The sequence below is a fragment of the Hemitrygon akajei genome, chromosome 13 (assembly GCF_048418815.1).
Source record: "Hemitrygon akajei chromosome 13, sHemAka1.3, whole genome shotgun sequence".
In the NCBI taxonomy this organism is placed as follows: Eukaryota; Metazoa; Chordata; class Chondrichthyes; order Myliobatiformes; family Dasyatidae; genus Hemitrygon; species Hemitrygon akajei.
In genome coordinates this window covers 58,408,686-58,435,719 of record NC_133136.1, presented here as the reverse complement: position 1 = coordinate 58,435,719, position 27,034 = coordinate 58,408,686, and the positions used below count along the sequence as shown (strand labels likewise).

At 39.9% G+C, this 27,034-nt stretch overlaps 1 protein-coding gene across 3 annotated transcripts in view; it reads right to left on the bottom strand.

Moving 5' to 3' along the window:
* corin (corin, serine peptidase) overlaps nt 1-27,034 on the bottom strand; it is a 199,345-nt gene that overhangs the window by 138,479 nt on the left and 33,832 nt on the right. For all 3 annotated transcript variants that reach the window (XM_073064708.1, XM_073064709.1, XM_073064710.1), the window contains exon 4: nt 22,804-22,996. In XM_073064708.1, coding sequence (XP_072920809.1) covers nt 22,804-22,996 — 193 coding nt within the window. The remainder of the gene's footprint in view (nt 1-22,803; nt 22,997-27,034) is intronic.

Here is a 27,034-nt window from a genome sequence, read left to right as displayed (position 1 = left end):
ATGCTATAAAAATTAGTAGAGCAAAAACAAATAACTTTCATATTCTTTACCATAAAGTACAAACCAAAGGATGATAGTTTAACATTTTGTTTCTAAATGCAGTGGTTTATGTCTAATGTTAAAAGTGGCTGAATTCATTTGTTTTAAACATTAGGTGATGTTACAAATCCTCAGTAAGACAAAGTCCATATTGTCTTCAGGTGTCCTCACACAACCTTCTCACAATTCCATTTCCTTCCCTCCTAATACCCCTGATAAAAGCAATCATCCTAACAGAAGCTACAATATGTTTATACATTAAAGTGCAAAGGTAAATTGTGATGATTAATTTCACAGTCACACCATAAAAATATCCATAAAAATGTGGGTGTATTAAATGGATCAATCACACATTTTTCAAGTACTTACTCTTGCCGAGCAGCAGTCTTAGAATTGAGAGCAAAGTCCCTAATATGAGTACAGTACACTGAAGTAGAGAGCAGAATGCATTCAAAATTCCTTGGGTAAAGTAGATACTAATTATCTGCTGTATGTCATTTGCATAATTACAAATGTTTCATGAAAGATTTTACATCAAAGTCAGAGTGCAATGGAGTGCAATTCTTTTCTAAAAGGAAGCTGTTGTGCATTTTTAATAATAGTACTTGGTATAATTTTATTAATATATTTGCAAATAAGTTAATCATCAAAATTGAGCTGTGCTTATTTTAGATAAGAGTGAACAGTTCTCCACATTTGCATAGTCTGACTTCCCCAAAATGTCTTAATTGTGACATTAGTTTGTGATCAGTTCAGCATCTGGGCACGCTAAACCTTGAACCAGCTTACAGAACATAGTAAAATACAACACAGGTATACCCTTCTGCTCTAAAGACTGTACCAACCATGATGCCAATCAAAACTTATCCCACCCACCCCCACTCGGTCAAATTGCTCTCTATTCCCTTTTCATGTACCTATCTGAATGCCTCTTAATAATTACTGCAACATGTTTATATTTTTTTTAATTCATTTTCAATCCTTTTTTACTGATTTAAAAGAATAAGGATAAATATAAGTCAGAAGTTATCATTATGTATTTCAATAATAGTACATATATAGTTTTAAGCTAATATAAGGAGAAAAAAAAGAACCACATCTCCTCTTAACAATTCATAGAAAAAAAAGACTCAAAAATTTCTGTTATTGAGAGGCACAAAACCCACTAAACTAACCAAAAACAAAAAAAAAAATGGGGATTGGGCAGTCCATTTTGAGGATACAATTTTTTTTTTAAAAAAAGAAAAAATCCTTCTGGTCAAATCTAAAACTTTGCGGAGAAGTAAAAAAAGATTAACTGACAAAGTAAAAATAATTAGATCATATGAAAATATTGAATAAAAGGTCACCAAGTTTGCTCAAATTTAAAAGATGTATCAAACATCCGATTCCTAATTTTCTCCCAGCTTAAACACGACATGATGGAGGAGAGCCAGAAAAAAACAGTAAGTGGATTGGGATCCTTCCAGTACAACAGAATAGCTCTCCTAGCCAATAAAGTTGAGAAAGCTATCATGCGTTGAGCGGAAGCAGGAACATTTCCTGCTTCCTTTAGAGTAATCCCAAAGATTGCCGTAAATGAATTAGGTTGCAGGTCCAAACCTATGACTTTTGATAACGTTCTAAAAACATCTCTCCAAAAATTATTTAACTTTATGCAGGACCAAAACTTATGAGTTAAGGTAGCCACCTCAGTGTTGCATCTGTCACAAGTGGGATTTATATTAGAAAAAATATGCGCTAGTTTATCTTTTGACATATGCTCCCTGTGCACTACCTTGAACTGAATCATTTAAAAAATTTGGTATTGGTGGCATCCGTCGGTCTCGAGAGACCATGGATCTGCGCCTGGAGTTTCCAGGGTGCAGGCCTGGGCAGGGTTGTATGGGAGACTGGCAGTTGCCCAAGCTGCAAGCCTTCCCCTCTCCATGCCACCGATGTTGTCCAAGGGAAGGGCACTAGGACCCGTGCAGCTTGGCACCGGTGACGTCGCAGAGCAATGTGTTGTTAAGTGCCTTGCTCAAGGACACAAACACATTGCCTCAGAAATTACAGATGACAAAATGTAAGATTGATAGATAAGTAGATACTTTATTGATTCCAGAGGAAATTAAAGTGTCGCAGTAGCATTACAAGTGCAGTCTAACAGGAGGGGGTCATCACTTCCCTGGCTGCAGGTTGACTCATTATAGAGCCTAATGACTGAGAGTAAGAATGACCTCATATGGCACTCTTTGGAACAGCTCAGTTGTCTTAGTCTGTTACTAAAATTGCTCCTCTGTTCAGCCAAGCTGGCATGCAGAGGGTGAGAAACATTGCCCAGCATTGCCAGGATATTTTGTAGGGTCTTTTGTTCTACCATAGCTTCCAGTGTGTCCAGTTTGACTCAGATAACAGAGACAGCCATTCTAATCAGTTTATACAGACTGCTGGCATCACCTGTGTTGATGCCATTGCCCCAGCACACCACCGCGTAGAAGATTGTACTGTCGACAATGGACTGGTAGAACATATGAAGGAGAGACGGGCATACTCCAAAGGACCTCAGTCTCCTTAGCAAGTAGAGGTGTCTCTGACCCTTCCTGTACGCAGCCTCTGTGTTGGTGTTCCACTCAAGTCTGTCATCCAGGTGCACCCCCAGGTACTTGGAGGTCCTCATCACATCCACGTCCTCACCATCAATAGTAACAGGGAGCAGTGCAGGCTTAGTCTTCCTAAAGTCCATCATCATCTTCTTTGTCTTACTGATGTTCAGCTGCAGATGATGTGATGATTCAGCTTGCACCATTTGACAAAGTTCTCCACCAGGATCCTGTATTCTATTCTGAGTCATCAGAGAATCTCTGCAGATGACATAACTCAGTGTTATATCTAAAGCTGAGGGAATACAGAGTAAACAGGAAGGGAGCCAAGGTAAATGGCTTCTGGTGTATCTCACCTATGTTTAAAACACCCACACACTCAACAACGTGAAAGCCTTGAAAAAGTATGCTTGACTGCTTAGCCTCACGCATTTTTCTATCATACAGTTCTTTGTAAGCACTCAAACCATCCTGCAAAGATGCCCTAAACCTACGTACCCTTTCAAAATTAATGTTGTATATTTCTGCAATCATTGCAGCAATGTCAATCGCAGCGAAAATCTCACGCAGTTGCTTCATGTTCGGTTCCTGGACAACTTCACTTTCAGTCTGTTCACTACTGCATTCGGTTTCAATTGTTATCCTTTCCTCTTCCAATTGCATCAGCTCTTCATCTATCAGTTCTTGGTCACGGGATGCCAGAACCTCTTCAACATCATCTTCGTCATCTTCCACAAGCCAAACTCACTTTGTCCTTACTTTGCAAACACGAGGAAATCTGCAGATGCTGTAAATTCAAACAACACACACAAAATGCTAGTGGAACACAGCAGGCCAGGCAGCATCTATAAGGAGAAGCACTGTCGACGTTTTGGGCCAAGACCCTTCGGCAGGACTGTCCTGACAAAGGGTCTCAGCCCTAAACATCGACAGTGCTTCTCCTTTTAGATGCTGCCTGGCCTGTTGTGTTCCACCAGCATTTTGTGTGTTGTTTGTCCTTACTTCGTTCACCATGATCGAAACACTTAATTATGTCTAGTTTCACGCTAAGTGTGTTATGTGTGAAGCCAAGCAGAGCTGCAGAACGGATGCTGCTAATAAGAGAGAGAGATAAAGGAGAGCCATCCAAAATGCTAATAAGAGAGAGATACCGAGAGAGAGAGACACATAATTCAGTATCTTGGCGTCTGCACTGATACTGCCACGGACAGTTGCTTTGAACCTGAACTGCTCGTCAACACTCCTGCTGAGACAACAGGAAGTGGTTAAGTTTGATGGACAGGTGATACCCCATCAGGGGGGGGATAAAATAGCAGGTTTGCTAAGATGCAGGGGACATGCCACGAGACCCATTGTGCCCCCACAAGTTGGTGGGAGTTTGGAGGACCGATTTGCAGGAATTGGCCAGAGGCTCACAGGGTGTAAAGGTATGACCGGTGGGGACCTGTTGTGTGTCCACCCTTGGCTGGGTGACGGGTTCACCACGGAAGAACGGTCGCATCTGGAATGGAGGCATCATAGTCAGTGACCACAATGGGACAAGAAGACAACGGAAGGTTTGCCCAAAATTTCAGCTGTATCTCTCACTCTCTCTCTCTCTCTCTCCCCCCAACGGTACCACAACAACTACCTCGAACTACACTAAAATGAACTTAACTCTGCTTCACTGGAAGACTGATCATTTACCGCTAGACTTCGATAGAGCTTGGCTGATTCCTATTCCCATATTTCTGTGTATATGTGTATATTATCATTGCTAACCTGTTACATTTATATCCTTGCATTTAGTGTACTGTATTACTTAATTTACTAATAAACTTTATTAGTTTCTAGTAATTACCGACTCCAACTAGTGTTCCATTTCTGCTGGTTTGGCAACCCAGTTATGGGGTACGTAACATAAGTGGGGGCTCATCCGGGATTTTGAACGCCAAAATTGGGACTGGTTGAATTGATTGGGTTAAATTCCCGTATCTGATTTGGTAGTGGAAAAAAAAGCAAACAGCAGAAATGCAAATTGAGGAATTTCTAAAGGCGCCAACCTTGGAGGCATTAGAGGATGCCAAGAAATTAGACTTGGTGAATGTTGCAAAACAGTTGAATCTTTTGAAGGGGAAGCAGGCAAATGAGGAGATCGGAGATACAAAGAACCGTCGTTGAGTATTATGTATCTAAGGATGTGTTTCCCGAAGGGGATCTGGAGGTGGTGTCTGACAGCAAACCTGGTGGAGCTGTGATTCAGGTGCAGATGGAAAACTTAAGGCTCGAGCATGAGTTACGAGTAAAACAGCTAGAAAAGGAGGAGAGAGAGAAGCAGCTAGAAAGGGAGGAGAGAGAGAAGGAGTGCAAAAGGGAGGAGAGAGAGAAGGAGTGCAAAAGGGAGGACAGAGAGAGAGAGAGAGAGGGAGCGAGAAAGGGAGTTTGAGCTGGAGAAGTTAAAGATAATGCAAGGGGGGGCCGAATGCCGGACCTAGGTGGAGGGTTCAAGGCGACCCAGGAGGTTAAGTTGGTTCCCCCATTTGAGGAGACCGATGTTGATCAGTACTTTCTACATTTCGAAAAGGTCGCTGTAAGTCAGGACTGGCCGAGGGATAAGCGGGCTGTTTTACTCCAGAGTGTGCTTAAGGGGAAGGCTCAGCAAGCTTACTCAGCGTTGTCAGCAGAAGATGCAAAGAAGTATGATGTGGTAAAAGAGGCTATACTCAGGATCTATGAGTTGGTCCCAGAGGCATACCGGCAAAGGTTCCAGAATGTGACAAAGCAGTGGGACCGCACGTATTTAGAGTTTGCCCATAAGATGCAAATGTATTGTGAGCATTGGTGCACGTCAAAAGGGGTCACTAGGGATTATAACAAACTGCTACAGCTACTACTGATTGAGCAGTTTAAAGATTGTGTCCCTGAAGGTATGCAGACCTATCTAGATGAGAAAGAGGCAGAAACCTTAGCCATGACTGCTAAGTTAGCAGATGAGTACGCGTTAACACACAAAGCAAAGTTTACCCCAAGTAAGAGCGACCAGAAGGATAGTAGAGAGGGCGGAGAAAGTCCGCCGGCTAAGCCAGAAAGTAAGCCGGGGACTAGTGAGAAGGGTAAGGAAGACGGGAAACAGTCTGGCAGGAGGTCTCCTAGTTTTAATTGCAGGAAAGCCAGTCATATTGCGTCTAGGTGCCTTGCTCCGAAGAAGGAGACAGGGAATGGAAAGGCGTCCGCGCCGATGGGCTGTGTTAAGCCGGTTGAAATGCCGTTAAAAGAGGAGGAGCTAAACAGAGTTCAGGAGGGATGTGAGAAATTCCTTTCAACCGGGTTGGTACCTGTGAGGGAGGGGTCACCCCCAGTGCCAGTAAGAATCTGGAGAAACATTGGGGCTTTTCAGTCCTTAATCCTAAGCAGAGTGTTGGAATTCAATAGTGAGACAGATACTGGTGACGCGAGCGTGATAGAAGGGGTTGGAAAAGGGACCGAGGCCGTACCATTACATAAAGTATTTTTGACGTGTGATTTGGTTTCCGGACCAGTCACGATAGGGGTAGGGTCTGTACTCCCAATACCCGATGTAGATGTCTTGCTCGGAAACGACCAGGCAGGTGAGGATGTGTACCCAGCAGTGGAGCTGACTAGCAAGCCTGCCAGGACTGAGGACCCGCACATAGTTTCTGAAGTTAATCCTGCCTGCGCAGTAACTCAAAGCATGGCCAGAAAAGCGGCAGAGACAGGCACCAGTTTAAATGAGTCCAGCGTTGATTTAGCTGAGACGTTTTTACCAGCCCTGTACCAAGAGGGGTGAGAGGGTGGTAAAACGGAGAATAGTGGAGCTAAGGAAAGTAAGAGAGACGAGGCAAATTTAGGGTTGTCAAGGAACGAGATTTTGAGCCTTGCCCATAAGCTACCCCTAGGTGGACATTTTGGAGTGAGGAAGGAATTTATAGAGGCACAGAGCCAAGATGAGAAACAGATGTGGCAGCTAGAAGGTCCGGAGTTGGACACGGATGATCTATCTAGCTTGACAGAGCTGTTTGCAGTTGAAGAATTGAAGTGTGTTCCCAATGATGTGAGGGCAGTCCTAGATGAAAAGGATGCCGCTACTTTGAGGGAGTCTGCTGGGTTAGCAGACGAGGTTGTCTTAACCCGCAAGGTTGAGTTTACTCCAGATGGGAGTTGCCCAGAGAGTACCTGGGAGGATCAGGGGAACTTGGAATTTGAAAGGGGGACTGGGATTGAGAGCCTAGGAGAGGCAGAAGTCCCATTGGCCTGTGTGCAGGTTGTGAAGGTACCTGTGGATGCACAGGGTACTGAACCTAGTGTTGAAGCTCAGGAAAGGTCTGAGGTGTCTGATTTAGTTGAAAAGGAATGCAATCCTTTTGGGTCAGATGGACTTGGTTCAGTGAAGAAAGGGTTAACCCTGGCACCTGTAGAAAGTGAGGATTCTCAGTCACTTGTGTTAAAAGTTAGTGATGAGATGAAAGCTGGTGAGATGGATATTATTGAAGATATTGAGGGAAAAAGTGTTACTGGACTTTTGAATAAAGTTAAAGTTGGGTTTGGTTCCAGGACTGTTGATCAAAGTGAAGGGACCGTAAACTAAACAATGGTTTGTTAACAAGATGCCTGCTAGTCAATTACAGTTTATTTTGAAAAATAAAGATAAACGACGTGATGATATTGTTCAAGTATGTGATTTGGAGAGGAAAAACTTGAAGTGTTGTTTTTACCCAGAGAGACCATCTGCTAGTGTCACTAAGGAAACTAATCAAATTAAAGATCCTGAAGATAAAATTATTGACTTGCTTGAAATTAATGAGTTGTTTGGAAGTTCAGCAAATGGGCTTAGTCTGGACAACATTGGTGACAAGCTAACACCTGTGAAGGGGGTCTCTGAAAGCCGTATCCAAGCTGATAAGACAGCTGACCACACAAGGGTTAAGTGTTCTGTTTCAAAGTGGAAAAGAGGCCAAGGGTGAGCAAACACCATTTTGAATAACAGGATCTGATTTTGCAGGAATTTGACTTTTTTTGTTTGTAACAAAGCATGTGAAAGATAAAAACATCATGGAAGATTGACTGTTTGAATTAGGTTTAAAAGTAAACTGGAGATTAGAGTTTGCATACACTTCTGTAATGTACCACATTATAATCACACATGTATTGGTTCACACTTTGTAATATACACCTAAGCTAAGAATTAACTCCACTGTAGGGAAAGATTTACTGTGAATCATTCTGGCGTTACAACATTTTGAGATTTATATTTGTCCGACACGAAAGCCACTGATAGTTTACACAGATCACAATCCATTAGTGTTCTTGACCACCATGAAGGATAAAAACAAATGCTTGTTAAGTTGGAGTCTGATATTATAGGAATTTGATATAAGATAAAACATGTAAAAGGAACCGAAAATGTGATGGCTGATTGTCTATCCAGGTGTTAAATTTAAAGTTCTCTGTATTAGCCAAATCGCTGATGACTACCTATATATTAGAGTGTGCATTCATGTGTGATATGCATTCATGTCCCTAATTTTTACCCCTGGTAAAATTCTTTTAAGGGTGGGGGTGTTATGTGTGAAGCCAAGCTGAGCTGCAGAACGGATGCTGCTAATAAGAGAGAGAGATAAAGGAGAGCCATCCAAAATGCTAATAAGAGAGAGATACCGAGAGAGAGAGAGACATATAATTCAGTATTTTGACGTCTGCACCGATACCGCCACGGACAGTTGCTTTGAACCTGAACTGCTCGTTAACACTCCTGCTGAGACAACAGGAAGTGGTTAAGTTTGATGGACAGGTAATACCCCATCAGGGGGGGATAAAATAGCAGGTTTGCTAAGACACTGGGGACACGCCACAAGACCCTGGAGAGAGCATTGTGCCCCCACAAGTTGGTGGGAGTTTGGAGGACTGATTCAAACTGGACAACCCAGTTATGGGGTACGTAACAAATGTAACACCCTTACGCACTCTTTTAGGTCTTTCCGATACCTTAGAACTCATCTTGCCAACAGATGCACAAAATAAGTTGACATAAAGCACAGATGCTCACAGGTACGTGTTTAAGCAATGGCGGCTAGAATGTAGTTCCGGGGGAGGAGCTCGGCTGCTCGGGGCACGCACTGCCTTTTTTCATAACAGTGAAAACACCTTCTGTTAGCAAAAAACAGGTCTTTTGTAACAGCGAGGTGTCGTAAGGCAAACGTTCGAAAAATGGGGAACACCTGGTATGTTGAAAAATAAATCTGCCAGGTTTTCTAAAATTGCCTCCTTCTGCCTTAGGCCATGAACTTATCAATCACCCCTCATAGAATTCTGAATTAAGGACATTTTCAGATCAGGATATGTAATTAAATTATCTGAATATTTTGCTCCAAAATTCATTTTCTTTAATGAATTATAACTGAGTTATAATTGACTCAACACTGTTTCCTTCTGAATGTTTTCTTTAATAAAGCTCTCAGTCACCTGATCCAATATCTTCAAATGTGACTGAGCTAATATGTGAGCTTATGCCATCCAGTGTCTTGTACTCTTTTCTATGCTACATACTTATCACTCACAAGTGATAATTATATAGCATTATAGAACAAAGGACTCTGCAAGCCAAGTAAGACTATATGTAGGTGGAGTTTGATTTGCTTATTTTGATAAAATGCAAAACTAAATTAATTTAAAATCTAAATAAATCTAAGTTAACCGAGTTCAAATTTTTAATTTGAAACTTATCTTCATTATGAAGAAAACACATGGCAAGGAGAAAGAATTCTATTTGGTATTACTCAGAATCTTATCTGCATACATAAGAAACAAGATATAATTTGAATATCCAATACACATTTCAAATTAATGGACATTTATTTCCTTCCATGTCTGGTTCAAATTGCACCCTCAAATCTGACTATCCAGTAATGTTATTAAACAAAATTTGACATCCAAAATGACAACAATTATGGCCCACCTTACGATACATGATCATTTTCTCACCTGATTCAGGTGCATGGAAAAAGGAATAAAGTTGACCGCCTGTAGTAACTAAAATGAATATCCTTCTGTAACTGGATAGAATAAGTGAAGAGAGAGTGAGGAAGGATAATAGACAATAGACAGTAGGTGCAGGAGTAGGCCATTCAGCCCTTCTAGCCAGCACCGCCATTCACTGTGATCATGGCTGATCATACACAATCAGTACCCCGTTCCTGCCCTCTCCCCATATCCCTTGACCCCGCTATCTACAAGAGCTCTATCTAACTCTCCCTTGAATGCATCCAGAGACTTGGCCTCCACTGCCTTCTGGGGCAGAGCATTCCACATATACACCACTCTCTGGGTGAAAAAGTTTTTCCGCATCGCTGTTCTAAATGGCCTACCCCTTATTCTTAAACTGTGGCCTCTAGTTCTGGACTCACCCATCAGTGGGAACATGCTTCCTGCCTCCAGTGTGTCCAATCCCTTAATAATCTTATATGTTTCAATCAGATCCCCTCTCATCCTTCTAAATTCCAGTGTATATTCATCCGTTGGATGAAGCCAACGGCCATACTAGCCTGAAAAGAAACACACTAATCAAAGCACACTCACATCAAGTAACAGTTTTTGCCAAGTCATGCATACTATTTAGAAGTACTCCACCAAACATTATTACAGCAAAATCCAGAAATGTATACCAACTATGATAATTCTAATTTCTTTTCCTACAAGAGCTTCATTTAAACCTGATCAAAGCTCACCAACTAGAGGAAGTGAAAAATTGCTCAAACACAAAACAGGGAACAGAATTACAATTTACAACTATAGATTACATTGATTTCTAATTTAGAAAACAGACATAACACTATGTTACTGACTGGAGAGAGTACTGAATTACAATTCTTTATTTGGAGAATAATATACAGTTGCTTTAAAACAGGGCACTGATGCTGCATTTAAAAACAAAAACTCTGTATGATTATTGTATATTTTATTTATTGAGGTCTAATGTTTTTCACAAGATAACTGCAGTTAAAGTCCATTCACGTTATTGAAAACTGATTGTAAAGTAGTTCTTAGAAATCTTCATCTTATCCAAATTAAGATCTTTGACAATAACAAAAGTATCACTGAAAACAATTTCACTAAATTTATAAATATGTGCACTACCTCATCACTGGAGTACCATTTATCAAGCCTGGAAAAAAGCATGCCAAGTACTTATCTCATTGTCTGTCAACAAGTAACGGTGAACAAACAGATTAATTCCCTGACATTCTATCTGTAAAAACTCTAAAAGCATGAGAAGGAAAAATGAGCAACATCGTAATCTGATTTATTACCTGCCCATTGCTATCTTTGCTTTACAAGGTTTTACGAGAGATCCACTGATCAGAAGCAACTCCAAACTCAATTGTGATCAGTGAAATTATCCAGATGTGCTTGCAGTTTCCAGGCTTCCCTTTCATAAATACAAATATCTGTCAGATCCAGAACCACTATGCCATGAAGCTTCACCTATTGCTTGTAGGTATTATTCCACCATGGATGGGCGCATGACTGATTGCTACACTTAAGCATGCTTGAATCAATCAACTGAATAGTATAACACAAGGAAATCTGCAGATGCTGGAAATTCAAGCAACACACACAACATGCTGTTGGAAGGGGAGGAGGGACATTAACGGAAGTTAGAGAGTCAATGTTCATCAGGTTGGAGGCTACCCAGCCAGTATATAAGGTGTTGTTCCTCCAACCTGAGTGTGGCTTCATCTTGACAGTAGAGGACTTTTCTAACTTCCATTAATGCCCCTCCCCTTCTTACCCCATCCCTGATATATTTAGCTTTTTCCCCCTCCTTTTTTTTCTCTCTTTCTGCCCATCACTCTGCATGTTCTCCATCTCCCCCCGGTGCTCCCCTCCCCCTTTCTTTCTCCCTAGGCCTCCCATCCCATGATCCTTTCCCTTCTCCAGCTCTGTATCCCTTTTGCCAATCACCTTTCTGGCTCTCAGCTTCACCCCACCCCCTCAAAGGAGTATCTACTTACAGACATCTTTCAGCAAAACTCCAGCAATCTTAGCAGTGGATTGAAGATGTTATGGAAGAATTCTTCCAATGGATTTATGGATTATTACACATTCTATGTAATTATCAAATTCTACACTAATGATACATATAGAATTGAATAGTATTAAACAGATTATAGCTTAAGATCTTAATTGTTTTTCTAACTTTATCATTTTAACAATCTCAATTCTTTAAGGCTTAATGCCAAGCCAAGCATTATTTTCTATTCCCAATTTCTTTCAACAAAGTAGTGATGAACAACTTTTTTCTGGGGTTGGGGTGTTCTTCAAGTGTCCTTTGAGCTATGCTCACTCAGGTAGTGACAAGTATCCAATCACTTTTCCGATATGCCTGGTAGGTGGTAGGAAGTTTTGGGGGGGAAATCAGGATGTGATTATATTTGTGTATCTGATCCAGTCAAGTTCTTGGTCAAAGTTGTTTCCAAGATGTTGACTGTGGGTTTCTTAGATTTGGAACTTTAATAATTATATGGAAGGAAGTCACCTGCTATAATAACGCCTGTTAAAGATTTAATTAATCAATTAAATATCAAAAGGAACTGGGAGGGGCATTACCTGCATGACAAAATTACTTGCCACTTGTCCTAAATGAAGATCAGTTACTTTATTGTCTGCAAGATAAAACTGAGCACCATAAGATTATCAGCAATCAATCGAGAAGCAGCTGAAGATGGTTGGGACTACAAACTGATGAAAGGAGCTCTTACAAAATATCTTGATATCAGTAACCCCAAGCACATACATCATCTTTGTTTTAAGTAATGCTTTAGCTGGTCTGTAAGCATGAAGCTTTATTTTACATTAATAAATTCAGAAACAAAGTAAGGCAGAATAAATTAGTATACTTGGTTTAACACAAACTTTGTATGTTTTACAAAAATAGACACTCTTTCAATAGAGCTCCCAGAGTCACAAACTAGGTATCTGAATTTTACCACCATTCTGTTTAACAACTATAAACATTTCAGGGTTCTACAACACCAGGAGATTCAGAGCAACAGACACAGCTCTCTCATATGTTCTTAATAGATTTGCCCATAATCAGATAATTCTTTCCTATAAACCAACATTTTTATTCAACCAATAAGATTTATTTAAACTACACAACTGTTGATGCTTAATTAAAATTTAGACTTACTGACTTTACTGCAGAAGATAACATCCTTCAATAGACTGAAGGTCCAACATACCACACTATTTAAAATAAATATAATGTACATTTGTGGAATATCTTTGCTTGCATGCTTCATTTATTAAAATATTTGTATAGAAAATTTAACATTTATGATGCAATTATGTTCTCTGACACTTAACTAATATTGTTTTAAGTTCAAGGAATTGCTAAAGGAATGTACGAACACTGAAATGACAATATTTTGTGTTTTCATTTACTCCCCTGTTTCACAACAACTACTACTCCGCCGATCTTGGATGAGGTTACTCATGACCTCTGACCTATGCTATGATGCACTCAACCAGTAAATTTTGCCACTCTAATCTAAAATGGATTCTCAAACGGGATCTGTAAAACCAAAAAGTCAGTCTGATGAGGTAGTATTTTAAATAGTTTAAAACTGGGCATAGAAATGATATTTACACACAAGATAATTTATTAAACTTAATGCCCTAAAAGACTTGATCTTCCTCTGCAGAATAAGTTTGATTATGTGAATAAATGGCTGAGCAAGTCTAGTAGGAGATTATAAATGTTTCCTTTAATATTTACTGGCTTTAACATTCAATGGGCCAGACCACTTTTGTGAATTATATTGTCCTTTAAAATTGCTTTTGACAGGTGAACTATAACGACTGCACAATGAACTGATTTGCAGGATACTGTACTCCACAGTAGAAGAATGGATCTTGGGATTTAAAAGGTTAATTCTGCATACTACATAAAACCTCATGAGGCATTAACTTTGCTGCCACTTTACTCACAGTGACAGGAGGAATTAAACTGATTCCTAAAGAAGTAGACTGCCATTGTATGTTGAAATTTCTCTCATGTTTGGGATAGTTAAAGGGCCAGAGTCTTTTGGCTCATGGGGCCTTGTCCCACTAGAAAGGGTAAAGCTTGTAGTGGCTGGAGTTCCCAAGCCAAGGTGATTGTAAAGCGATGGATAAGTTTATGGTACTCTGGTACTCCGAATATAGAACACAGACGAGTACAGCACAGTACATCCTTTTGACCCACAACGTGACAACCTTGTAAACTCCTCCACTATCAATCAAACCCTTCCCTCCTAAACTGTCCATAAGTGTCTGTTCTTCTTACATCCATACGTCTGTCTCTCAAATGTCCCCATTGTATGTGCCTCTACTACCAGCCCTAGAAAAGCATTTTGGGCACCTATCACTCTCTGTATAAAGAGACCTACTTCTGACATCTCCCCAGAATCACAATCAGGTTTAATATCACTGGCACATATCGTGAAATGTGTTGTCTTTGTAGTGCAATACAAAATAATAGAGAAATAACTGAATTACAGTAAATATATACATATATTAAATAGTTAAATGAAATAAGTAGTGCAAAAATACTAATAAAAACAAGTAGTGAGGTAGTGTACATGGGTTCAATGTCTATTCAGATATTGGATGGCTGAGGGGAACAAGCTGTTCCTGAATCTTTAAGTGTGTGCCTTCAGGCTCCTGTACCTCCTTCCTGATGGCAGCAATGAGAAGAGGGCATGACCTGGGTGGTGGGGGTTTTTTAATGAAAGATTAATGAAACGATTTAATGAAAGTCCCATTCTTGAGACATTGTTTCTTGAAGATGTCCTGGATGCTACGGAGGCTAGTATTCATGATGGAGATGACTAAGTTTACAATACTTTGCAGCTTATTTCAATCCTGTGCAGTAGACCCCCCCCCCCCCCACCATGCCAGATGGTGATGCAGCCAGTTAGAATGCTCTCCATGGTACATGTGTAGAAATTTTCAAGTGTCTTTGGTGACAAACCGAATCTCCTCAAACTCCTAATGAAATATAGCTGCTGTCATGCCTTCTTTGTAGCTGCATTAATATGTTGAGCCCAGGATAGATCCTTAGAGATGTTGACATCCAGGAACTTGAAATTCCTCGCACTCTCCACTTTTGATCCCTCAATGAGGACTGGTGTGTGTTCCCTCATCTTACGCTTTCCGAAGTCCACAATCGGTTCTTTGGTCTTACAGATGTTGAGTTCAAGTTGTTGCTGCAACACCACTTGATATATCTTGCTCCTGTACACCCTCTCATCACCATCCGAAATTCTGGCAACAATAGTTTTGTCACCAGCAAATGTATAGACGGCATTTCAGCTGTGCCTAGCCACACAGTAAAGAGACTAAACAGTGGGATAAGCACACATCCCTGAGGTGCACCAGTGTTGATTGTCAATGAGGTGGAAATGGTGTTTTGAACCTGCACAGATCATGGTCTTCTGGTTAGGAAGATGAGGATCAGGGTGCAGAAGCAGGTAGAGAAGCCCAGGTTCTGGAGCTTTTCAATCAGAACTGTCGGAATGATTGTGTTAAACACTGAGCTGCAGTCAATAGCCAGCATCCTGACATAGGTATTACTATTGTCCTTGTGTCAAGCCGATGAGATTATATTTGCTGTAGACCTGTTGTGGGGATTGTGAAATTGCAGTGGGTCCAGGTCCTGAGACAAGAGTTAATCCTAGCCATAACCTACCTCTCAAAGCACTGCATCATCATAGATGTGAGTGGGACTGGATGACTCCACTCATCTTGAAAGGACCCTCTTGTATTGACTATTGCAAAACAGGGAAAAAAGGCACCAGCACTCCACTCTACCTCTGCCTCTCATAATCTTAAACGCGTCTATCAAGTCAGCTCTCATCTTGCATCACTCCAAAAATAAAAGTCCTCACTTCCTCATCTTTCCCCATATATCCTGTCCTCTAATTCAAACAGCATCCTAGCAAATCTACTTTAGAGAAGGTGCAGAAGCATCCACAGGCTTCCTATAATGAGGTGACCAGAACAGAACATAGTACTCCAAGTGCAGACTGATCAGAGATTTATAGAATTGCAACATTTCCTCATGGCTCAGCCATGACTTGCCTTGCTCACAGAGGGCAGTGGGTGGTAGGAAATGGAATGTATTATGCCTGGAGGTCAAAGTTCAAAGTACACTTATTATCAATAATGTCAACTATGCACAACTTTGAGATTCATCTCCTTATAGGCAGCCCAATTAAGGAACCCAAAGGAGCCCGTTAAAAAAGACTGTCATACACCCAGTATGCAGAAAAAGAAAAACACCTTGCAAACAATAAAAGTAAACAAAAATAATCAGAACTAAAGTTCATGAAAGTGAGTCCACAGTCATGAAGCCAGTCACAGCCGACCCAGGAGCCTGTTATTTGCAGTCCGCAGCCTCAGGTCAACAGAGTGTTCACCACAGTGAGTAAATCACATGAGCAGTGAGCTGAACATCGGCCTGATCTTCTCCTCCAGCCCCAACACCCTGACCTTTTCAAACTGGCCCACTGAGTCTATTGGACGTTTCAATGATGGGGCAAGTGAAGTTGAGTAAAGTTATCCCCTTTGGTTCAAGTGCCTGATGGCTAATAACTGTTCTTGAACCTGGTGGTGAGAGTCTTAGGCTCCTGTACCTTTTTCCTGAAAGCAGTAACAAGAAGAGAGCATGTTCTGGGTGCTAAGGGTCCCTGATGAGGGATGCTGCTTTCCTGCAACAGTGTTTCATGTAGATGTGTCAATGGTGGGGACAGTTTTACCCATGATGGGTTGGACCATATCCATTAGTCTTTGCAGGAGCTTCTGTTCAAGGACTTTGGGGTTTCCATACCAGGCTGTGATCAGCCAGTCAATATACTCTCCACCACATAGCGACTGAAGTTTGTCAAAGTTTTAGATTTAATGCTGAATCTTCATGAACTTCTAAGGAAGTAGAGGCATTGCTATGCTTTCTTCATAATTACCCTGCTCTTTTTCTTGCAATTTGCCTTCGTTTGATCTTTCAAAGTATATCACTTCATATGTTTTCGTACTGACCTCCATCTTCTACTACTCAGCTCAGCTCTCCGCCCCATCAATACCCTGTTGTAACCTTCCACACTACCCAGAACATCACTAACCTGTGCGTCATCTGAAAACGTACTAACCCACCATTTGAATTCCACATCCAAGTCATTTATAGAAATCATGAAGAGCAGGGGTCCCAGAAGACCCATCAGATCCCACTAGTCACCGACATCCAGGCAGAATACTCTCATCTGCTACCATCCTCTGCCTTCTGTGAGCAAGTCAATTCTGAATCCATGCAGCAATGTTTCCATAGATCATAGTCTCACAACTTTCTGAATCAGCCTACCATGGGGAACCTTACTAAAGCCCATGACCAATTTCCTTCGGGATCAATAAAGTATGTCTGTCTGTCTGTCTGTCTATCTGACCACTCCTCTACCTTCATCAGTTTGTTTAGTCACCTCCTGGAAAAACTCAGCCAGGCCCATGAGGCATGATGTACTGGACAATTTGCATCACTTTTGATAAATGTAGGTAGAAAAGCAAGCTTAATTATGAAGGAAACATAACATGGGTTTTTGCTGCATGTACACTGGAACATAATTGGGAAAATGTGAAAATATTCAGTCTGACCGAGCCCTGAGATGCAGAAGGTTCGGAGTGTTTATAGTGTCTGATTCAAAAAAGTTTAAAATGCAAATACAATTAATGAGAGAATCTAACAATATCATTGTTCATTGATGTGAGAACTGAGGACAAACAAAATGCTTTGATTACGTGGGGTATGTTGAATCCATATTTGTGTACAATTCTGTCCTTTTCATTTAATGAAGCTAGTTCATGCATTGAAAACAATTCATTAAAAATTTACTGGAGTGATATCTAGAATGGGCAGTCTGTCCGATTAGGAAAAATTGGATAAACTAGGTTTGTATTCACCAGAGTTTAGAAGAGTGAGAGAAAGAGGGGACTTAACTGGAACACACAAGAATCTGAGAGGTCTTGACAAGGTGGATGTGGAAAAGATTTTTTCTTCTGTGGGGCCCCTATTTTTTTTTAAAAAGGTCACCCTTCAAGACAGAAATGAGGCAACATTTTTCCTCTAAAAATTTCATGTACTTTCAGTACTTCCTTCCTCATGGGCTGTGGAAATATATCCAGTGGCCACTTTATTAAGTACCACTGTAGGTACTCAGCAGTCACCATGTGTACGTTCATTTTGCTCTGCTGCTGAAGCTCATCCACTGCAAAGTTCAACGTGCTATACATTTAGAAATGCTCTTCTACACATCACATGGCTATCAGAGTCTCTGTTGCCTTCCTGGCAGCTTGAACCAGTCTGGCCATTCTCCTCTCACCTGTCTCATTAATGACGCATCTTCACCCACAGAACTGCTGCTCACTGCATGCTTTTTTTTTTGTTTTTCACACTATTCTTGATCAACTCTAGGGGTGGTTGTGCATGAAAATCCCAAGAAATCAGCAGCTTCTAAGATACTCAAACCACACTCTCTGGCATCAGCAATGATTCCATGGTTGAAGTGACTTAGATGACATTTCCTTCCCATTCTGGACAACAGAATGGTTTGAACAACAGCTGAACCTGTTGATCCAGTGTGCATGCTTTTATTATTGAGTTACTGGCACTAAATTGGTTGATGAGCTATTTGCTTTAATGAGCAAATTTTTTTTTGGAGTATTTTCAAGTCAGTGATAGCAAGGTAATGAAAGCTTGTCAAAATAGACAGGAAATCACAGATGGAGTTTACAGCAAAATCAGCAATGAAATAATTAAATGGTGAAATAGGTTCAATAGTTCCTACTGCATATGTTTATATGCAGGGAAATCTGTCCAAACCAAGGCAGGCCCTCTAAGCTGACACTTATCACATCACATGTCAATATGTTCATCCTAGTCACCTCCTAACAGAAGCAAACGTAAGCACCAAGTATCACTCTGCAGTTTCGCAAAGCACAATGCATGTGTACTGAGGTGCCAATTGCCTGCTGACATTTCAAACCCTCTTAAAATAACTCAAGATATGTCAAAAAGATAAAAAACATTATTAAAATATAATACAAATACAAATATAATAAGCAGCAGTACAAATACAAAATTAAAACATTAAAATTGATTTAGATAAATTAAATACACTGCTTATATTTTCCCCCAATGCGATTGCTGGGGTTTGCTTCAGCTTAACAGACTGCAAGATTATGACAGATATCTCAGCCCAGCGGTGGAGCCCAGACATGCTGAGGTTGTACTGGATTACCCGCTAAAATCTGTCTCTAATTTCACGTCACCAGGACCAGACACAGGATAAAAATCCCCATTCCCAGTGAATTCCTGAATGAAAAGTTTGGAGCAGGAAATTAATTCATTTTAAAAAATTATTTTAGTTTACCTTCATCAGAGACATTTTGAAACCGTGACAAACCCTTGACGATTTTGACAGAAAGCCAAACTCTGCCAGCTGGCCTGCCTTTCATCAAAGGCATTTCAGCAGATCACCATTTGAGACCTTACAGTGTTTCACCAGGCGCTTCGATTGAGTGGAAGCAACTCAGGGTGATGGGCTGTCAGAAGAGTTCAACTGGATTCAGCCTAATATCATCCATTTAGGATCTCAGGGAAGTATTGAAACCTATCTCCCACAAAAGACGATTTGAAAGGTGCAAGGGTGTCTGAAAGGACTGGCAGACAGATTGTTGGAGATGAGTGTGTAGCTGAAAATCTGACTGACTTCTGGGGAAGTGCCACAAATATATGTTCAATTGTTTTTTAAATAACTTTAGTTTGAAAAATGTGCTAATTTTTGCATATTCTAAAATTCAGCAGAGAAGGAATAATATTGACATGTGCAATCTAGATCAAGGTGCTGAGAAAAGGTAATTGCAAATTAATACAGGAAAAACCAATAAAAAGTTGTAGAATTTGCAGTTTGCTATCCATTTATCCTGTTTACAGTTACTGTTCTATAGATTTGCTAAATATGCCCGCAGAAAAAGAATCTCAGGGCTTTATGTAGTGACATGTATGTACTCTGATAATAAATTTCATTTTGAACTTTAGGATTAGTGTAGATATGAATTATGCAATGGATGGAAATGCATTTAAGGTATCGGATTGTGAAAGAGTCTGAGATTTTACTGATCACTCAAACTTTCAGCAAAATATTCTTGGCTGTTAAATACTCTAAGGCTAGTAGCAAGGCTTAGAAAGGTAACAGTCCAAAGATGTTATTTAAAAATTACTTTACGCTCTGATGAATCCCTAATTGGAGTGCAGTTCTGCTTTCCTTACATGAAGATAAACCTTTGATAAAAGGAGAACATGTTAAGAGGTGGAGTTTTACGTTCAGTGAGCTGAGGCATCTGCTTCCATGCAGCTCAACTCTGTAAGTACATAGCCAATCTCAGAACTCAAGGAAATAACATTCCAAATTATACTTCCCTATACATTTTGAAGAGAGTGGATAAAGATTTTTCAAGCTTGAATAAAGCTTTTTATCATGTATCACACTTAAAGCGTACAGGAGCCATATTTATAAAAAGTAAAAAATAAACCAAAATTTCCATTTTAGTTACTTATTTTGTTAAAAATGATACTAAAATGGGGAACAGATTTTCAACCACAAGTGATAGAAGTCTTGAGGTTTTAAGAGGATTTCAGATTATTAAAGGATCACAAGATAGGCAAACTAAATAGGTTGATTATTTGCTTTGCTCAAAATGCTATTTGGGCTAGGACTTCTACTGGGAGGGGCAGGTTCAGATGTAAAATTGGACCATTTTTAACTCCTGAGCTCCCATTTAGAAGTTTCAGCATAAAGTTTCTGCCTAAAATCAATATCTGGAATTACTTCAGAAGCTCTGGAACACTAGCAACCCAATGGAATTACCCTCAACAAAGAGGCATCATCAGACGTGGCTATAAGTAACACCAGACAGCAAGCTTTGTGGAGAAGATCTATCAATATTGGGTGAATTACTTTTCTGATAGTGTTATCAATCTGTAACTAAGCTCTTTTTATATTTTCACGATGCTGCTTGACCTATTAAGTACTTACACCATTCTGTTTCCATTTCAAATGCCCAGTATCCATTGTGCCATGCTTCTATAACTCAGTTACAAAATCTCCACTTTTGTCCCCTTCAATATCCTTGAATCTAATCATGTTACTAATGGTGGGAATGCATTCCATTGTCAATGACATAAGCTCCTAAATTTCTGTCTGAAACCTGAAAGATGATGTCAGTAAACAACACTACCAAAGGCGAGATCACCAAGACGGGTCACGAAACAATTCCTTTTACTTTTTCACATCTTTTTATTTCAGGTATGATTCTGCTACTGTTAGTTTTCTGGCGGGGTGATTTCGGGCCGACTGGGTGACCTTACACTTCACTGTCGTTGAGTTTTTGACGAGGTTGTGACCAAAGTGTGCAGCACGTAGGCCAGGAAGCCAGGTGGTACAAGCCCGATATACTCCACCTCTTGCCGATTAAAGTGCTGAGAAGTATTTAAGTCACCAAGGCAGTTGTGAAAGGCAAACACTGTCTACCAGCCTCTCGCTGGCTGCTGCCAGAGAATGTGTCTGCATGTGCTGGTCTCTCACAGTGATCTCCCTCTCGCTCCCTCGATGCTGTCAGTGGCTGGTGCTAGAGCTAGGTTTAATTGGTGCAAATTGTAGATTTCAGGTTTATGTTGTGTTCTAGTTTCTAGTACTAGATCAGGTTGCTATTTTTTGTTACAACTTCCAGACAATTTTTGACTTGGGGCAGCCTACAGCTAATGAACACTGAGCTGTACTGGTCTTTTGATTTTGTGTTTTATATTCTGCATTTTCACTCTTTTTTTGGTAGTCTTTTATGTGCTTGTTTTGTGCGTGTTGCAGGGGGTTTGATGTTTCATGTTTTTCTTTAGTTTCATGGTTCTTCTTTGTTTCATGTCTATGGGGAAGACAAATTTCAGGGTTTAATGCTGTGTAGATGCTTTGATAATAAATGTACTTTGAAAATGTTCCACCTCTTCCCCAATCTCTTCCTTTCAGCCATTGTTTTAAAACTGAATTCTTTGACCAGGTCTTTGGTCTCATATCCTAATACTTTTTATCTTAGTGGTATTAATAATTTGTTTGTAAAGATTCCTGGGAACAATTTTATTATGTTAACAGGTATTTTATTTGATCCTTGCTTGGTGTTAAATTAATACAATTCACTAATCTATTGAGACATGTTAATGATAAACTAAATTGATGAAAATAAGATAGCCAAGATTAATCATTTGCCTGAACTTAAAGCAAAGTTGTATAGAGCTCCATATCTTAAACACTAAAAGTGAAGTTGGTAGACGCATTTCATGAAAAAATACTATCCCTAAATAATTTGGAGAAGATACTACTAATTAGGTTTGCCAGTGGCTTTTCACTGTATGAGTTCACTGCTAGCTGGGTACTCAGATCAATTGATTTCAAAAATAATCAATCTGAAATAATCAAAATCATTTGATTGGCAGACAAAGATCAATGTCTAAAAGTAGAGATCACTGGGAGCAAGGGTAGAAAATTAAATAATCCAGAAGGCAAATTCACTAAATTGGTGGTCAATAATATTACACAAAAGGAGGACCTAATCTCAGTTATATACACGTTATAGTAAGTCAAAATCAGCCACAAATTCCATGTAACACTGGAAAAAATAGACAATAGCGAAAATCATTAAATAATGTAAGTGTAAGTGATCATTGAAGTACCAAAAGACAGGAAAGTGAAATTACCAAGCTCAAGCTGGTCTTAGATTTAAAGGAAATACTTCTAATTAATTAATTAACATCAACACCAAGGGAATAACAAAGTACACATAAAAAAACATTACCACTATGCCTTTGGTCTAAATAACAGCTTACAGCATGTCACAGAGGAAGTGCTGAGTGAGAAAATAGGAGCTTGGCCTTCTGTCAACCGGTAGAAGAAAAGTCCCCAACATGGCCCCCCATACACATTATATCATCCAAGGTTCAGTTCTAAGCCCCCCCCCATCAATGTTGAGCATCTGTACTACTCACCAGCCCATACCTCCCTGCACGGAGCCTTGCACAAATAAAAAGCAGAAAGCTTTCCTATTCACGTACCTCTCAGTGTCATTGATGCACCCTGGAAAGGCAATGCTGCACCAAAACAGCAAGATATGTTTATAGCATTTTAATTTTTGGAGCCATTGGAAGATCCAGAAATAAATGTCCATCTCTTCGGCGTCGAGATATGAAATAGTCTGATGAAAGGGCAGCATTTCACATTGGCTGCGGCTCACATTGTTACACTGATCTGTTATAAAATAAGCAAACAAAAATAATATTTGTTAAAGAGGAGTAGGTATAATGTTCACATTTCAGCATAAGGACTCAATTTTGGAAGGTGAACAGCAAAGACAAATTCACATATCAGGTATTTTAAAAAAAGGTTAATTAAGGAAAACGTAAATAAGGCAAGCACGAAAACTGGGGAGCATGTGATTCACAAAGTGTCCTTTCAAAGTTATTATCATTAAAATATAAAAATTATATTTTAAACAAACATGTCCCGAGTGCTGCCACTTAAAAAATCACTAGAGAAATTAAAAATGTAAATAAAGTAACAAGACTCAGAGTTCCATGAGTATGTAATGGGAAGACATTAGTGAAAATAAATGTACATCTCATGGGGACAGAAGTATTAAAAACTTTAATGGGGAAATTTGAAAATAATTTAGAAGTCAAAGTACACCAAGGGGAAATCCAATGTCCATGAACGTTTGCATCTGAGATCAGCTGGATATGAAACATGGGGAAGTGACTCCATTACAGGAAGAATGCTCCAAATCAGCAATTTGGTGTCACTGGAGTGGGGCAAAATGGGCAGGTGGCCAAATGGCTCACAAAGAACAGGGTACCACTTTAATTTGTTAGTGATTACACCTCTCTGATTTAACCAGCCATACTGCTCTTGCAAAGCCTAGGCATTTTCCCAGAGCATGGTGGGAGCCAGAAGCTACAGCAGAAGGGAAGGGGACTGAGGAACAGGAGCTTTATTCAGTACCTGTAATAAAGGAAACACAATAATCAATCTAGGCATTACAAATTCCAAACACCAATGTAGATCAGGACATCTGCCTTCTTGTAGTAATGACTGGAGAATAAATACAGCCTAGGTTGGAATGATAATTCCTCTGCATTTTCATATAGTTCTGTGGGATTACGTAGGGTAGACTGCTTAGTTTAATAACTCTTTGAAAAAATGATTGGTGCAAGTGAAAACGCTGCATCAGGACTAAGGGTGGAAGGGAAAGAATTCCATTTTTAAAAACAGTGGTGTTTCGGACAGTGGGTAATGGGCAGACCAAAGGAAGAGTGAAGGATGATCTACAGATAAAGTTAGGTAGGGGAGGGGAAGGGATGAAACTGAAGGACAGAAGCTGGTGGATGAGAGATGGAAGCAAACAAAGTAAAATGGCTGATGGTGCCAGGGGGGGAGAGGGTAATGACAGAGGCTGCTGGGGGGTTGACAAACTGTACTCAGAAGCTACTGGTGCTGGAACCTGAAATACAATGATAGTGATCGTGGAAACCAGTTGAGGAACATATGGATCCAGAACCAGAAATAATGACATGCAAGAGTTGTCTATATAGATGCAATGGACTCTATACTTCTTTGTGAATATGTAATCTGAGTTACTCTAAGGTCAGGCCAGAGGCAAAAGTAAGTGTGAATCTTATTGATGGATAAAAGGGAAAGGGCAGTTATGGCAGTTAAATTTTACCCGAAAAGTAAGAACCAAGTACATATTGGTACCAATGACGTAGGAAGGAAAAGCAAAGAGGTCCTGAATAGAAAATTTAGAGAGCTAGGTAGAAAGCTGAGAAGCAGGACCTCCTAGGAAGTAATTTCTGGCCTGTCACCTATGGCATGTGCTAGTGAGGGTAGAAACAGAATGATTTGGCAGATTAATGTGTGGCTGAGGAGCTGGTGCAGGGGGCACGGCTTCAGATAGTTGGGGGAGATATGACCTGTTCAAAAGTGATGGGTTGCACCGGAATCTGAGGGTGACCAATATTTTCGTGGGCAGGTTTGTTAGAGCTGTTGGGGAGGGTTTAAACTGATATGGCGGGGAGGGGGGTGAGAACCAGAGTGAAGGGACTCAGGAAAGGACAGATAGTAAGAAAGCAAAGATAGTGTGTCAGGAAAGGCAGGCAGATGATAGGACAAAATTGCAGCCAGCAGGGTTAGTATCAGTGCAGTAAGGAGGCCTAATCAAAAAGGATAGCAATTACAATGTTCAAAGCACAGAGTAAAAGAGATAAGGTTGTACTATTAACAGATTATCAGGTATGATGTTGTGGTCATCACTGAATCATGGCTGAAGGATGGTTATAGTCGGGAGCTAAATGTCCATGTTGTATCAGAGGGATAGGAAGGTGGGCAGAGTGGGTGGTGTGGCTCTGTTGGTAAAGAATAGCATCAAATCAGTAAAAGATGCAACATAGGATCAGAAGATGTTGAAGCCTTGTGGGTTGAGTTAAGAAACTGCAAGGGTAAATGCACCCTGATGGCAGTTCAATACAGGCCACCCAACAGTAGCTGGGATGTGGACCTTAGATTACAACAGGAAATAGAAAAGGTGTGTCAAAAGGGAAATGTTATGATAGTCATGAAAGATTTCAACATGCAGGTCAATTGGGAAAATCAGGTTGGAAACGGATCTCAATAGATTGAGTTTGATGAATACCTACAAGATGGTTTTTAGAGCAGTTTGTTGTTGAGCCTACTAGGTGATCAGCTCTACTAGATTGGGTGTTACGTAATGAACCAGAGGTGATTAGGGAGCTTAAGGTAAACAAACACAGGCACAGTAATCACAATATGATTGAATTCAACTTGATAGGGAGAAAGTAAAGTCTGACACAGCAGTATTTCAATGGAGTAAAGCAAATTACAGTGGTATGAAAGAGGAGTTGGCTAAAGTAAATTGGAAGGAGATGCTGGCAGGGATGATAGCAGAGCAGCGATGGTGTGAATTTCTGGGGAAAATGAAGGTGCAGGATAGATGTATTCCAAAAATGAAGAAATACTCAAAATAGTACAACCATGGCTGACAAGGGAAGTCAAAGCTAGTGTAAAAGCAAAAGAAAGGGCATAGAACAACCAAAAATTAACAGGAATATAGGGGATTGGGAAGCTTTTAGAAACCTACAAAAAGCAACTAAAAGAATCATTAGGAGGGAAAGGATGAAATATGAATCAAGCTAACAAACAATATCAAAGTGGAGAGTAACAAAGTATGTAAAAATTTGTTTAAATGGAAAGATGTTTTTCCTCCTACTCATGCTCAATGGTTATGTGATGTTATGTCATGTTATGTCATGTTTAAATTTAGAGAAGACTTGTTGTTCAATTTCTGAATCTCATCAAGACTTTCAAACATTGTGGGGACCTTTTCTGAATTATTTTCAAAACCTTCAATTCATTGTTTAAACTCAGATGTTGGCTATTATTAATTTTTATTATATGAGAAGGTATTTTACCTTCTTTGCTCCTAGCTTCAGTCTTGGTAAGGGTTAGATTCTTTTTTTTGTAATAAAGTATAGTTCAATATAACTATTGATTAACTTATATGAATACGGGTAATGAGATTGTTATTATGAACAGATATAATGTAATTGGTAGTTTTTTTTTTACACATTCTTGTATTCCGTATTCTATGTAGAAACTAATAAAAATATTGGAAAGAAGTATGTAAAAAAACTGAAAGATGAGAGTGGATATAGGACCACTAGAAAATGAGGCCAGAGAAATAATACGAGGGGCCAAGGAGATGGCAGATGAACTAAATGAGTATTTTGCATCAGTCTTCATTGTGAAAGACACTAGCAGTGTGCCAGGTGTTGAAGGGTGTGAGGGAAGAGAAGTGAGTGCAGTTATTATTACAAGGGAGAAGATGCTCAAAAAGCTGAAAGACCCAAGGTTATAAGTCACCCGGACCACATGAACTGCACCCTAGGTTGCTGAAAGGGATAGTGATAGGGATTGTGGAGGCATTAATAATGATTTTTCAAAAAACCATTGGACTCTGGCATGATGCCAGAGGACTGGAAAATTGCAAATGTCACTCCACTCTTTAAGAAAAGAGGAAGACAGCAGAAAGGAAATTATAGACCAGTTAGCCTGACATCAATGGTTGGGAAGATGTTGGATTAAATTGATAAGGATGAGGTTATGAAGTACTTGAGGACATAGGACAGGGTAGGATAAAGTCAACATGGCTTCCTTAAGGGAAAATCTTGCCTGACAAACCTGTTGTAACTCTTTGAGGAGATTACACATATGATA